The sequence below is a fragment of the Liolophura sinensis genome, chromosome 1, assembly GCF_032854445.1.
Source record: "Liolophura sinensis isolate JHLJ2023 chromosome 1, CUHK_Ljap_v2, whole genome shotgun sequence".
Classification (NCBI taxonomy): Eukaryota; Metazoa; Mollusca; class Polyplacophora; order Chitonida; family Chitonidae; genus Liolophura; species Liolophura sinensis.
In genome coordinates, this window is record NC_088295.1 from 57,869,010 (window position 1) to 57,882,534 (window position 13,525).

At 38.8% G+C, this 13,525-nt stretch overlaps 1 protein-coding gene across 1 annotated transcript in view; it reads left to right on the plus strand.

The window, feature by feature from the left end:
* The window catches only part of LOC135476987 (zinc finger MYM-type protein 4-like), a 28,136-nt gene that overhangs the window by 1,748 nt on the left and 12,863 nt on the right, over positions 1–13,525 (plus strand). Inside the window, 7 exon segments of the mRNA XM_064757138.1 lie at positions 2,803–4,233; positions 4,939–5,029; positions 6,191–6,312; positions 7,222–8,392; positions 10,577–10,654; positions 11,969–12,063; positions 12,478–12,619. Of these exon segments, the coding sequence (XP_064613208.1) occupies positions 2,803–4,233; positions 4,939–5,029; positions 6,191–6,312; positions 7,222–8,392; positions 10,577–10,654; positions 11,969–12,063; positions 12,478–12,619 (3,130 nt within the window).

A 13,525-nucleotide genomic window follows, 5' to 3' on the forward strand; every position in this document is an offset into this window, starting at 1 on the left:
CAAATGCTATTTATACTTAATATATATAAAACAAAATTAATACATAACTTCAGTGCATGGGACGTAAAAGTTTCGCTTTGATTGGTTGCAAGCAAATCAGCAACCAATCAGAATGGAGCTTTTATCACTCTGCCGGCTTACAGTGATGGCAGTCAGTTGAACTGACAGCTGAACATTTATGGAGTAAAAAAAAAAAAAAGGAAGCCGCATAACTTCCATAGAGCGTAACCAATCAAGGTATTTCAAAATGTTTTATGAATAGAACATTTGACTTTGTCGATAGTGGAAATAAGGTGGCTTCAGCAGCTTTCATTGCTGAGAAATCAAGCCAGAAGTGATGCTTGACGGTCATTTCCCAGTTACTGGGTTTGTCTAACTGAACAAAATTCTATAAACTTAGGGGTTTCAGGCTACTTGGTAGCCTAGAGAAATCATGTTTGTTTACCGATTCATACACCAATGTAAAGCTTAATGTGTCAGCTTTGTACCGAACATCGTTTGGTTGAGATTGGACTGTTTTTACATGTTTTATGTCCAGTTATATAAAGTTAGGGCTTATATGTCCCAGGCATTGAAGTTATACATCATGTTAGATGTACATGTATATTATCATTATGATTTTAGGATAGGTGGTAACAGTATGGATGATCAGAAAGACCCCACTATCAGTGTGCAAGATATTCTATCTAACAATATACGTGTCAAAAGCATGATGCTTTTGACTGAGTCAAGTTACCTAGTAAAATAAAATCTTAAGAAAAGCTTGATGCTTTTGACTGAGTCAAGTTACCTAGTAAAATAAAATCTTAAGAAAATCTTGTTGCTTTTGACTGAGTCAAGTTACCTAGTAAAATAAAATCTTAAGAAAAGCTTGATGCTTTTGACCAAGTCAAGTTACCTAGTAAAATAAAATCTTAAGAAAAGCATGATGCTTTTGACTGAGTCAAGTTACCTAGTAAAATGAAATCTTAAGAAAAGCATGATGCTTTTGACCGAGTCAAGTTACCTAGTAAAATAAAATCTTGAGAAAAGCTTGATGCTTTTGACTGAGTCAAGTTACCTAGTAAAATAAAATCTTAAGAAAAGCTTGATGCTTTTGACTGAGTCATGTTACCTAGCAAAATAAAATCTTAAGAAAAGCTTGATGCTTTTGACTGAGTCAAGTTACCTAGTAAAATAAAATCTTTACTGAGAAATCTGTTTCCATTTTCCTAAATTTCCTAATTTAAATTGAGCTCTGTGAGATTTAGGAGATTCTTCCTTCATGTGAAGGATCAAACATTTGTTCAGATCATCAGCTTTCACGTAATTTACAGTGTCCAAATCATTTATATATGTGGAAGATGAAAGCTAAAATCATATTGTGTTACATGAAGATTAAAGGATGGAACATGTAAGCTTTGTCCTTGTATACATTTAGAAATGCAGATGCTCTTTCTAGTGTCACTACCATTGTTTCCATTTCACAACAATGTATCAGTAAACTGCTACAGTGTCTGTCCACCAATGTTTTCTCAACATCTGGCAGTGGTGATCTCAGCGACAGTTCATGAAATTATACCAATATATTCCCAGCTACATGCTCCCTGGCATAGAGTTTTGACTGGGAGAAAAAGGTATCCACACACCTGACTCACCTTTTGGTAAAGTTTGGGATCTCCAGCAGGGTATCTTTCCATGCTAACAGAAGGGGCTCATCTGGGGGCCCCTGATATGTGTGAAATGAGAGTAACACAATGGTGGAAGCAAACATAAAACAGGATTCTTTGATAACATAGGTTTAAAACAAAAGTATTCCGTTTTGATCACATATCAGCGGATATTATGGGGTAAGGCCTCAATTTGTCACTTTCTGATTATAGCAGTACATGACTGAATTAATTTAATTCACAAAAAATAAACTAGGGGACCTATGTAAGTAGGCTACACTTAGAACCTCAGATATCATAGGGCTTGAGCCACTTGTCTTTGGCGGTATAAGCCTGTGTCCAAGTTTCATCTGTGTTTGTAAACATGTCGTGCCAGTTTTAACCTGAGCCACACAATTCTCAGCAATTCATTTTCTCAAGATTAGGTGTGTTTTTAAGGTATTACATGGCAAAAAGAATTGGATCACAGAGAACTCTGTATTTTACCGCCGTAAGACCTATCATCAGAGATGTTTACAAGATTTCCATGAACATTGTACAGTGATTATCTCACAAAATGAGTAATTTGAAACTTGGACTCCCTTTGGAAACACAAAGACACTGGTCATCAGTTCAGAAAAGTATAGGTACCCCCGAAAATATGTCATCATTATTATACCGGTATCCATATGGATACTGATGAAAACACTTCATAAGCATCTCGATCTGTGGGTATCGAATACGGTGAACCTGTCGAAGTGCTATAAGGGAGGCTTTGCTCAACAGGGGGAGAGGGACTTTTATATCTTGAAAGACCACTCATCACCTGTATAAACAGTGTGACGTTAAATGATCGGCGAAAAAAAAAAAAAAAACAATTTAGCATCTATAAAAGCAAGACAAAAGAATTAAGGTTGGGGCCTTCTTGAAGGGTCGGTTGCGTAACCTCATATATATTATATTTTAATTTTGGCCTCAGTACATGCATGCATTTTGACTTACATGTAATCCCATCTACTGAGGATGGTCGTGGGTTTCCCCTAGGCATGGCCTGTTTCCTCCCTCTGAGCTAGAATGCTGGTATAAGTGAAATCTTCTTTAGTACAGCGTAAAACACCAATCAGATAAAAATTTTAACCTTATCTTACCTGTAATATTACTCTTATTTCATCAGGAAGGTGAGAATAAAGAGGAGAGTGCACATCCAGAGGAATGTACTGAGACAGCAAAATCTAACCCCGCAAGCCCTGGAAATTCTCATCAGAGTTTGTCAGAAGTAACTGAAAATTCAGAAAGAAATGATGCTGACAAAGACGATGATCTGGAAATCATTGATGAAAATTCTGTCCAAAGCGATGATGAAACTTTAAGAGAAGCAAAAGGTGAATGTACACCTTTACCAGGATCAGGAGAGCTGGATGAAACTTCTCAGAGCTCTGCAATGTCTGGAAGTGCTGAAGGAGGTCAAATGTCTGGAAATTCGGAGATGGATGAAACTTCTCAAAATGCAGATGTGGTGCAAACATCTTCAAATGCTGAAGAAGATGAAAGGTCTCAAAACGTTGAAGAGGATGAAACATCTCAGAATGCTGAAGCAGATGAGACATCTCTAGACGCTGACATAGATGAGACATCCCAAACTGCTGATGCCGATGAAACATCCAGAAATGCTGATGCTGATGAAACATCTAGAAATGATGATGCTGATGAAACATCCAGAAATACTGACGCTGATGAAACGTCGAGAAATGCTAACACTGATGGATCATCTGAAGGTGTTGCCGAAGTGGATGAAATGTCTCCAAATGCTGTAGCAGATGAAAACTCAAAAGGCTATGAAACTTGCCAACCAGCAGAAATAGCAGATGAAATCTCCATGGATGATGAATCTACTCATTTGCCATCCAATCAGGAGGAGCCTGCGAAATCAAAAGAAGATGCAGTAGATGATAATGAGAATGCACATGATGAGGAAGAGGATATGGAAGATAACTCTGAAGAAAAAGGGTCTCAGTCACTTAGTCAAGTGGAGGAGGACAAGTTATTGGCAGTGGAGACTGGCGATGAAAACAGCTTAGATTTCAAAACAGGAGAAGAAAACTCCAAACTCTTGAATCGTGAGAAAGATGATGGCATAGGATTGCAAATTTCAGCAGTAACTGGTGGAGACGAATTGATGGAGGTTGGTAATGAGGATAAGAACTCTGAGAAAAAGTCTGCTGATGTGGAAACAGACATGAAAGAGGGGTTTGTGGAAGAGGCGAATGATGATGTAGTTGCCATGGATACTGAAGATTCTGTTGGTTTACCAACAATGGTGATTTCTGAACCAAGGACAATACCTGAAGAAAACATGGAGGGCATGAATGTGGAAGGGGAGACAACTGAGAAGAGAGAGACTGAAAGTACTTCCAAAACGGAGGTGAATGAAAAAGCAGAAGGAGACAAAAAGATGAGTGAGAATGGTGATGTTGAATCTTCATCAACAAGCAAGGTGGAAAACCTGATCTCTGAGAATGACAACGCCGGGTTTAAGATTGTTTCTGTCTCCGAGGCCAAAGATGCCCGTGAAGAAATAACCATTGAAGATGATTCAGAGAAGAAGGTATTTACAAACTAGAATGTGCTGTCCTGAATGAGTGTTATAAGGCAATATTAACAGAATAAACAAAAGTCTATGAATCGGTAATATACATGTATTTGAAATGTGCGAGATCGTTCTGATCTTTCCTAGTTTTTTAGGAGTAGGACACAAAACATTAAAGCGATATAGCATGGAAAAGAAAGATGAGCATGCAAAGAGAAAAGGTAGTCTGGGTTTGTATGAATTTGATATTTTGGGGCAGAACATGATGAGAAGGTAGAACTTAAGGGAGAAACACTTAGCGTCTGTTAGCTTGCTAACGCAGCAGAATGACTTTGGATCCTTTTGCCATTCCTTTGGAAAGGTCTGCCAGCAACCTTTGCCGTGTGCATTGTCATGGGTTTCTCTCAAGCTCTATCCGGAATCCTGTAATCACAATGCTTGCCACTGTCGTATAAATGAAATACTCCTGAGTATGCGTAAATATTGTGAATAAATAACAAAATACTGTAGAAACAGCCTTGTCACAAATGATACAAGTATACCAGAAATCAAATGTAATGTACATACATGTATGTGATGTTTAACTTTATGCATGTGTGTTTGTATAATTGAAAAACATGATTCACTTTCTTCAAAATGAGTACACTCTTGTGCTACTGTAGCAAATTTTACATGTACATGCGTATAAACAAAGTTTCTGTTTAATGTCTTGTTTTCTATAAGGAGAATTCCAGTGAAAAATCCACAGAAGACGGCAGAGATTCCGGGCCAAAGATTTTAACAACCACATCCCTGAGTGAAACCCCACAGAGAGGTAAAACTTACACCATAACAAAGGCCTCTTGCTGGTCATAGAAATCCTTGAAAGCTCTTGAGTATTATTGAAATGTTTTTCGGGACTTTGAAACCCCTTGAAAACAGAGTTTACTTTAGGATAAATCCTTGAATCTACCTGTGCTTGGTTTTTCAATATTTCATATCACATTGCATTACATGGGTAAATAATCTTTTTGATCAATTAGTTTGGATCATTAATATCCCCAGCGCAGAGTAATGACCCAGGAGCCTCTCACCAGTGCGGTTGTTGTGAGTTCAAGTCCAGCTCATGCTGGCTTCCTCTCCGGCCGTAAGTGGGAAAGTCTGCCAGCAACCTGCGGATGGTTGTGGGTTTCCCCCGGGCTCTGCCTGGTTTCCACCCACCATAATGCTGGCCGCCGTGGTATAAGTGAAATATTCTTGAGTATGGCCTAAAACACCAATCAAATAAATAAAAAAAAAAATAAAATTTAGTCTGATTAACATATGGGTACATGTAGACGGAGTTGTTATTTTGAAATATGATTATTACTGGTTGTACATGATAGTATCATCATTATCCCATTATGTGTGAGATAAGACACAAGATTAGAATCCTCGTACTGAAAATTTGGCTGGATTTCAATCCAACGACCTCAGAATTGGGCACCTGCTGACCAGCCAAACCTCCTGCCTTCTAGATAATTTGGCCAACAGGATTCCCACACACTCAGAAGTTGTGCAACCCAGTAAGCAACAACACTGGTACTTAAACTGCTTTTCAAATGACATGATATACATACGTACATGACAGTGCAAGTTTCAACAAGCTCAGCAGCCATTAATGACCATTTATTTTATAATTTTACCTTGACAAGCTTCTTTAGATCTGAACTGAAGTCTGTAAGTTTTCTTATACAGCTACATGTAAACAGGTTTCCTCCCGCCAAAATGCTGGCCGCCATCGTACAAGTGAAAGATTCTTCAGTATGGCGTAAAATACCAATCAAGTAAATAAAAAAATAAACAACTACATCTTAATGTATAGTGAGGTGTATGGGGTGCGGGTGTTTATGGGTGTGTGTGTGTGTGTGTGTTTTGGTGTGGTAGAATAAATTAATGCAGCTGTTTGTTCTGTGGGACCGGCCAGTATCTAATGATGCTGCGGCTACTCTTTCAGTGACTCGCAGCCAGTCAGGGAGCAGGACAACAACACCTAAAGCTGACACTCCCACTCAGCAGAAAGCAGAGTCAACCCCACAGGTGGCTAAAACATCCCAGAGATGTATCGTTTGTGGCAAGGTAAGAGTAACAAAATTAATTATATATTTATTTATTTTGTGTACAAATTTTACTAGAGCAAACTTCCTAGAGCAAAATGTTTTAAATGTAGCCATTTTTGACTTAAGATGTTGTATCCTCAGTTGGTTAGCGCATTAGTGCAGCGTAATGACCCAGGAGCCTCTCACCAATGCCGTTGCTGTAAGTTCAAGTACAGCTCATGCTGGCTTCCTCTCCGGCCGTAAGTGGGAAGGTATGGCAACAACCTGCGGATGGTCGTGGGTTTCCCCCGGGCTCTGCTCGGTTTCCACCCACCATAATGCTGGCTGCCTTCATATAAGTGAAATATTCTTGAGCACGGCGTAAAACACCAATCAAATAAATAAATAAATAAATTTAAGATGTTTTATAAAGGCCCTGGCCTTGTACATAGTTGTTATGGTTGATGACTTCCGTTATCCCGCGTCTAACACTGAATTACATAGTTAGCATGTGGAGATGATAAGTTAAGGCATTATAAGGCCACCATAAAATCATCTTCTACGACAGTCCTCAACATACAGTCAGATAATCAAACTGATTTGTTACAATGAGTGGTAGACAGCATGCTTACATGTAGGTCTGCCTAGTTCGTTTTTCATCATTTGCCTTCCCTTTATGTGAACTCGCTTTGCGATTGAAAGTCTGTGCATCGCAAGTACCCGTAGGAAAGCTTTTCACTTACATGCCAAAGGCTAGTGGTTTAGTGTGGGTACCCCAGTACCTTCTACCTAAAACTGTTCACTAATTGCCTAAGTGAAGTATTGTGGAATCAGTCTGGCAAATTGACAACATCTTGTTACATGTAGTGCCATGTTCATTGTTCCTGTTTTTTACTTGTAACTTACAATGATGTCGTAAATCCTTTTCACTTTATTGTGTTTTTCACAGAATGGGAAGTGTAAGTACAACATAGTACGCAATGGAGATGTCAAACATCTGTGCAATGATAGATGTTTTAAGTCTTTCCGAAGCATGCCGACAAAGTACTTACGAGCTGACAAGAACGTCGCTTCAGTTACAGCGCCACCTGTCCCCGTATACTCGTCAAACAATAAGTACAGGACGTGCTGTGTCTGTCAACTGATGAATGTCAACCCAAACAAGCCATATCTCAACTGGTCGTCCATGGATTTTTGTGGAGAGGACTGCCTGAACAAGTACAAGAAACAGATGAAATCAACCTGTGGTCAGTGCTTCAAAACCCTGCCCCCAGCCCAGTGGGCAACATTTTGCCTCAAAGTGGGCAGTGAGGTTAAGCAGTTCTGCAACAGTGACTGCTACCTGACCTTCAAAACCAAATGCAAAGTCTGCGCCTACTGCAAGAAAGACGCGACCCAGGCGAACGGCAAGTTCAAGAATTGCTGCAGTGATGCATGCTTGAGAAAGTTTGAGAAAGAACAGGATGCTGATGTTGAAATTATCGGAGTTCAGCCAGGCAGTAAGGAGGTGGCCTGTGCCGTGTGCATGAAAATCAGCAAACCCAAACATGAGCTAACGTTCGAAGGTAAGCTGCAAAAAATGTGTAGCGATCCCTGCTACTCAGCATTCCAGTATGCCAATAAACTGACCAGCAACACCTGTGACAACTGCGGTGTGTACTGCTACGGTGAGGGCTCTAGCCCACAGTTCATCCAATTCGAGGGACACCAGAAACGTTTTTGTTGTACCAACTGTGTCAAGACATTCCGCTCTGCCAACAAGAAAATGGTGCAGTGTGCCTGGTGTGGACTTCGCAAAACCAATTTTGACATGATCGAGAGAGTGGTCGCCAACAACAAATACCAGCTGTTCTGTTCTCTGAACTGTCTATCACTGTACAGGGTCAACCTTCAGGCCACGTCCAACCAATCCGTGACCTGTGATCAGTGCCGTAAGTTCGTTCCTGCTCAGTATCACCTGACCATGAGTGACGCGTCTGTCAGAAACTTCTGCTCTTACAGTTGCGTCATGACATTCCAGGGACAGTTTGGGGCGGAGTCTAAACAGGCTCCGCCCAGGAAGAACACTGCTGTGGGACCTAAACCACCCAGTGCAGCAGATGCACGAGCATCCCCAAGAGGTAAGCCTGTCAGAGCTGTCCATTGTGATCCTTAAATTTAATGTTTGTATATAAATGCATAGTTTTCAGTTAAAATTAGAGAAGGAGGTAAGAGCTCAATAGTGTTTGTCTGAATTGAAAGTAATTATGTCATATACATGGTAAATGACGCTACATGTAGGTTCTATTATAGCTTTGTACATGAAGAGCTCTACATGCATATTAATGGATATTTGACATGCCACTCCACATGTGCAAAGGTACTAAGTGGTCACGTTCATCAATCTCCAGGGAGTTTTCTACAGGATTCCCTTTCATCATAAATGGCAGTTATAAAACAATCAAGGTGCACCTTTTGTGAAGTTAACCTTTATGTACATTATGATTAAAACTGAGGAAAACATGAACTGTTGGTGGCAGGAGCATAGACTGACTGCCCATTCCGTTTATTACATTCGGGGACTGTCCATATGATCCCCTGACCACTACCGATGCTGTCCCGCGGCACCCAGTCAGTAAGAACCACAATCAGTCCTGTGAATCCTGGGATACATTTTCCGAGTCCCAGGGCGAAACTTTAGGTCATTAACCGTACGATTGGTTTAAATGGAGTTTCCAATGTAGGCGGCTACGGGGACAGCTTCCTGCAGCATGCTACTTACCTTTTTGTCACCTTGACATGTAGTTTTATCAGCCTGGGGTGCTGCATTTATTTATTCCTCTTTTTTTTTTTTTCCCCCTTTCTCTCTAATAACTGATATAATATCATTGTCTAATGTCTTAGCATCACCAAAACCATAAACAAGTATACTGCATGCAAACTTACGTGAGCAGTTTTGTTTACATAAAAAGGTTGAAGGTTGTTAATGCAGTACCAATATTGGATGGAATTGTGTGTGTACCAGTATATTCCACTATGTCTTAGCTAACTCTTTTTTAACGCAGCTGTTAAACACAGGATTCTTAATGTGCGTGTACATATAAGGCAACCTGCAATGTATATTTGTACTTTGCTTACAAGTCCTTTTGAGCCACATACATGTGTACTTTTATACCTAATCATTCCAGTTACCCATACATGTACATGTACAAAACTGTAAGTGGGCAAGATGGGGGTTTGAACCCTGAACCATTGCTGACATGTATAAACTACATGTACACACTACTACCAAACAAATGACATTGTAGACCTTTCAATTGAATTTTATAGGCTGTTTTTCAGGGCAATGTGTCCTCTTCAAGCTATCGTCTTATATATTGCATATGTACATGTACACATTATGCTTAAAATATCAGTGGCAGTATCTCACCATGCCCCTTCTCTGGCCACTGATAGACACAGGCTCATTCTCCGTGAAAACAGCTTAGTAACCGAGTTACCAGCGAGCCAATCAAATTTTCCAAAATGCCTCAGAGATACAAGGAAAATCCATACACAAAATACTATTGAATGGTTGATGGCATGCGATTCAATTTTTAAGCTTTATACGTGTAGCAACATGACCGACAGCATGTTTGAGCTGGACAAACTGTCAAACAAAATGTGTCTCAGTTTTGTAGAAATTCCTTTCATTTGAACCCACGACCATCCGCAGGTTGCTGGCAGACCCAGTGTATGTGCAGGTATGTGTGGCCATCAAAGTTACAGTGAGCATATATGTGGATTTGCTCTGTGAAATCAGGCCCTAAAACACTGCAGACTGCACTTCTGTAGAACATGGAGTAGGTAGCCACACCGCCACAGTTTCGAGCGTTTCTCCTATTATACTTCATTTAATTCTCTTAGTGTCAGGTATGTGTACATTGTAGCTGGCTCCATTTGAAGGCTAGCCTTTAGCCTTCACCTCAAAAAGATAATGAAATCCCTGCTAACGTAGCTTAATATTTGTACTTGCAAAAATACTGTTGCAGGTTAAACTACAATTGTATTGACAGTTATTACACACTATGTAAATTTTTCCTGCACAGAAGCTTATTTGGCTCTGCATTTAATTCTTTGTGGAATGCATGATGCAATTGAATATGGTTTAAATTACTGCTTATAATTTTTCACAGTGATGCAAACAAGTTTCCTTTGCTATTGCTTTGCAAGAAAAGTTCACTTTTGCATTTTCACATATGGCATTGCAAATTGTGATGTCTTCAGGTGATTGGCATGCTGTACTTTTCCTGGTTAGCATTCTCTCTATTCTTGGCCATTCACAGCAGTCACTAAACCCCCTCCAGCCAATGCAGCTGTTCCTCCAATCATGTCCAGCGTAACAACTTTTACTCCCAAAACAGGTAAACTGATTGGCTAACACTACTAACCAACTGCATACATGTATGGTTTGTCTCTGGCGCGTGATTACATGTATAATCACCCACCTAACTCATCAGATTCATGCTCAAAAGTTCTCCGTGAATATTTCATTTGAATATAAAGCCATTTTTGAAACTTTATCCTTTTTAATTGTTGGAAGTCAAATTTTGAAAAAAAATTACCAAATTTGTTTACTCAAAAGGTCTCAGTGAATGTTTCATTTGAACATAAAGCCATCATTTAAACTTCATCCTTTTTAAATGCTGGAAGTCGAATTTTGATAACAATCATTTGTTAACAATCATTTGTTAAAATTGTCATTGTGAAAGTTAAAAGTTCTGTTGGCTTGGCTTTTGCTATGCATTCACAGTCACAGTAATCCCAGTTGTCATTGTTTTGTCATTGTTCACACATTGTGTGTATATATATATATATATATATATATATATTGCATATTGCTCTTTTGTTTTTGTCTGCTGCACTTTTCTCTTGGCCTGTTGCAACTTTTGTGTTTTTGCCTGCTGCTCTTTTGTTTTTTGACTATTGCGCTTTTGCTTTTGCGTATTGCTCTTTTGTTTTTGTATGCTACACTTTTCTTTTAGGCTATTGCACTTTTGCTTTTGCCCTTTTCTTTTGGACTATTGCACTTTTCTATTCGCCTACATTTGCACTTTTCTGTTATGAATTTCTGTGGGATGCACATCATAACATGTATTCAGAGAAATCAAGCCAACATTTGTTTAGAAGATACAGGTAGTAGCATGGAGCAATTATGTTTTTAATATTCTGTCTGCATTCTACGGTGAAGATAGATGTACAGGTGTATACAGGGCACATGTAGATGTGCATGTTCATTTTTCTTTTTTCTTATTTACAATTTAAACAATATTAAGCTGTTAGTCACATCTGGATTTACACTCAGAGGTTGTTAATAATTTTTATTTATTTATTTTTTTTGTGAAATATTTAAATTATAATGAAATGATACATGTACAACATTGGGTTTTATTTTTTGTAAATGGCCTAAATTTACATTAGAAATTTCACATTTTGTCTATTTCAGAGAATTGTATTTGCAAAGTAATATTTTCTGACTTTTATTTGCCTCTGAATATGTACTTGAATATACATGTATTTGGGTCACTTCATTATTTGTAACATAATATTTTTTGTGCTCTGAAAGAAATAAATCTTATATGTACATGTATTTGGGTCACTTCACATTATTTGTAACCATAATATTTATTTATTTTTTTTTTGTGCTCTGAAAGAAATAAATTTCGTTTGTTTGACAGTAAACAACAGTAGCCAGTCTAGGACACAGACTGTAAACATCAAATCTCCAGGACAGATGCCCCTTGTCATCAATGCTCAGTCACAAGGGGTTAAGGTATGTTGTCGAAATAACAATAATTGTAAATTGATTTTATTTTATTGGTGTTTTATGTGGTTCTCGAGAATGTTTTACTAATGCAATGACGGCCAGCGTTTTGGTGAAGAGAAACCGGGCTTAGTGTGGGAGACACCTCAACAATTGTTTACCGCAAGACATTGTTGCTAAAAGCCGTGTTTATACCTCATTGCTATGATATGTGACATCAGCTCTCCAAGTGTCTGTTAAAGAAAGATTTTACATTTACCTCTTTCTACTGAGAATCGCAAACCAGATCTCTTAACAAAAATGGCACCTCCACATCTGGGTTCCCGCAGGAATACACCAGCATAAATAAGCTTAGCATAATTACGGATTCGAGCTTTTTTTTTTCTGTATTCAGCATTTGATGTAAATGTGTTATAATTTCAGACAACAAGCAACCAGCAGCAGATTATCATACAGCCTCCACCCCCTAAGCAGGTGAAGAATAAGTCGCTGTTATGTAAACCTTATGTGCAGACAAAGGCTACTTCATGTCGCCCCAGCACCCAGACTAAAGAGACACAGACAGGTAAGTTTGAAGGGAAATGAGGTAACATTCACCAGTCACATGTAAAGGGAGGTAAATCTTGTACTTTCGGACTAATAGGGTGTCCATTTTATTGAGACAGCATTCAGTGTGGTAAATCATATCAGAATTGTTATATGTTAGGTTGGCTGATGCCGGCTTCTGCCTTTGTTCCTGGGAGGAGAAATGTGTTGTACCGTACAGATCAGAAATCACTTGACATCCAGTGCGAATAAAACAAAACAAAGTCATGTCCAGTTGTTCTGACTGTTCTGCCATCTTCACCTGTCGAAGAACATTTACTTTGTGACTGCTGAACGCTTTTATTTGCGATCATGTTCTTAGCGCATGCATACGAGCCATGACTATACCGTCAGTGACTTCTTGTTTGAATGCGTACACACAATGGGATTCACCAGTGAACAAAAATGTCCATCAATGATCGTATGATATAAGTGAAGGTCGTTTTCTTGTTAAAGTCGTGTTTCCATATCAAAGATGACAGCAATCAACGCACAGTGTACAGTAAACACTGCTCACAGATTCAGTATTAGACATGGTCACTGGGTTCTGGCTGTGTGTTTCTCATTCTAAAGCCATTCTCAGACATAGTACTGATAATAACACTGGCCAATAAAAATAAATAAACCAGTGATATTATATTGGTGCCGAGTGATCAAACGTGGTCTGATCGGTTTTTAAATTAAGTTACAATAGACAACGTGTAGATTTTATTGATCAGATGATCTCAGATCAGATCTCATTGTATTGCGTCAAAGTGCTCAACAATGTTTAAAGTGCGACTGAAATGCACTTTATTTTTTCTGTATTGCATGCTGAGAAAAGTGATACTTTAGGAACAGGCAAAAAACACACGTTTTGCTTGCTGTAATGTTATTTCTGGGCTTT